The 2,346-nt window shown below is 40.9% G+C and overlaps 1 protein-coding gene across 1 annotated transcript; it reads left to right on the top strand.

The window, feature by feature from the left end:
• Positions 1-1,943: 1,943 nt before the first annotated feature.
• LOC127686689 (dolichyl-diphosphooligosaccharide--protein glycosyltransferase subunit 4-like) lies at positions 1,944-2,048 on the top strand. The gene has a single exon (XM_052184735.1). The coding sequence runs from the start codon at positions 1,944-1,946 to the stop codon at positions 2,046-2,048; it is 105 nt and encodes a 34-aa protein (XP_052040695.1).
• The last annotated feature ends 298 nt before the right edge of the window (positions 2,049-2,346 follow it).

A 2,346-nucleotide genomic window follows, 5' to 3' on the forward strand; every position in this document is an offset into this window, starting at 1 on the left:
CCTTTAATGATGACTCCCTACTTAGATGGATTATTGAAGTTGTTTGGTTCCATTTGGATCAAAGATCCCAAGGTTTGGTTTCTTAGTAAGTGAACTTTCTCTGTCTCTCTCTCTCTCTCTCTCTCTCTCTCTCTCTCTCTCTCTCTCTGTCTCTGTCTCTCTGTCTCTGTCTCTGTCTCTGTCTCTCTCTCTCTCTCTCTCTCTCTCTCTCTCTCTCTCTCTCTCTCTCTCTCTCTCTCTCGTTTGCATCACTGTCTCTGGCCCTTTAATTGCTACCCATGTGTCCCTAGTTGAAGATAACACACATGGATTGTGTCAGAAAGTGGGGGTGGGGTGGGAGGGGTGGTGGGTAGGATGAAGACCCAGACATAACCAATTAGATCAAATGTTATCTGCAGGTGTGCGGGTGTGACAGGAAGGGTTTACTGATAGACCGTTTATAGGAATGTATATGCCTGAATTGCTTTATAAGGAGTATCAATGAATTAGAAAGAGCCATCTTGTTCAATGTCTTCTCTAAGGAAGAGGTTCAAGGTCAAACAAGATTAGGAAAACCTTTTATTTAAACACACTGAAACTATTTCCATTTTTAAAACTCAATGCCATCTCAATAGTTAATTTTAGCAGACTGTGAATAACAAAGAAAATTATGGTGTGCTTATTTCAGTAGGCATTTTATAGGATTAAAATTCTGTCAAATATGTTTTAGAAATTTGGGAGGTCGAATTGAGCTGTTATGAGAAACAAAAAATGTAAGACAGGTTATGGTGACATTTAGGCAGTCAGCGACATTTAGGCAGAGTCAGTATTTGGGTAAAATAACTGGAAAGGAACATAATTTGTTTAGTGAAAGTCAACTCAGCTATATAGTGCAGGGAGGAATCTGGATGCTTGGAGTGAATGACCAATCCAGTGACTAGGAGATCATCACGACAGCTCTAAGTAGGTGTAAGGATTGTGAAATCCTTTGCAACCCTTAGCAGCCCTGTTGCAGAGAAATCACAACAGGTTCCAAAGACCAATGCTTCCTCCTCAGAACAAAAGCATGCACAGGGAGGGCTACTTCTTGAGATGCATCCAGCAGTCCCAGCGAGTGCTTGCAACTTAATATTGAAATCCTAGAACTGAGCAACAATGGTGCTTTGTCTGTAACTTTTGCAGTGGTGGCTCTATTTATTACAAAGCAATTCATTTCCTCAGTTCATGATACAAAGTGTATTCTTAGCACAGCCCTTAGAAACTTGAGCATTGTTTCTTCTTTGCTTATTGAGTTTAGTATTTCCAACAGTTTGCTTACAGGAAGTACTTGATATACTTAATTGCCAGCCACAGTACTCTTTATCTTTGGAGCCATTGTTAAAAACAAAACAAAACAAAACAAAACAAAACAAAACAAAACAAAAACCTTAAGAGCTACTTGAAGCCAAGCCTTAAGCTCTTGCAACAGCTGTGTGAACTGCTCAGGGAATGATTGGTGGATGAAGTATAGAGTGTAGACATACTGCATGAAGGGATGATTCTCTTTGGTATGAAAATTACTGGAGAGATGTGAACTTTACTAGTGCTTAGAGTGATGCACAGTTTAAAACATTGTGGTGCTTTGTATATGCTTGGCCCAGAGAGTGGCACTATTTGGAGGTGTGGCCTTGTTGGAGTCGGTGTGGCCTTGTTGGAGGAAGTGTATTATGGTGGGTGTGGGCTTTAAGATGCTCATTTTAGCTGCCTGGAAGTGAGTATTCTGCTAGCAGTCTCCAATGAAGACGTAGAACTATCACTTCCTCCTGCACCATGCCTGCCTGGATGCTGCCATGCTCCTGCCTTGATGATACTGGACTGAACCTCTGAACCTATAAGCCAGCCCCAATTACATGTTGTCCTTATAAGAGGTCACCCACCTTGAGTTCGCGCTGCAGTAGTGTTGGAGTTGGGTGGAGCTGGTCAGGATGATCACAGACGTGCAGCTCACCATCTTCACCAACATGTTGGGCGTGTTGCTTGTGGTCCTGTATCACTATGTGGCAATGAACAACCTCAAGAAGCAGGAATGAAAGTGGCGCTTTCTCTGCCCCAGGATTCCAGGGCATAGTCTGAGGCAAGATGAAGGGTGTGAGGTGCCTTCATCTCTTCTATCCATCACAGCATACAAAGCTCCCCCCATACTAATATGTATATATGTATATATGTATATGTGTATATGTATATATGTGTATATATGTATATGTGTATATATGAATATGTGTATATGTGTATATGTGTATATATGTATATATGTATATGTGTATATGTGTATATATGTATATATGTATATATGTATGTATGTGTATACACACACACACACACATACAC

This window comes from Apodemus sylvaticus, chromosome 6 (assembly GCF_947179515.1).
Source record: "Apodemus sylvaticus chromosome 6, mApoSyl1.1, whole genome shotgun sequence".
Lineage (NCBI taxonomy): Eukaryota > Metazoa > Chordata > Mammalia > Rodentia > Muridae > Apodemus > Apodemus sylvaticus.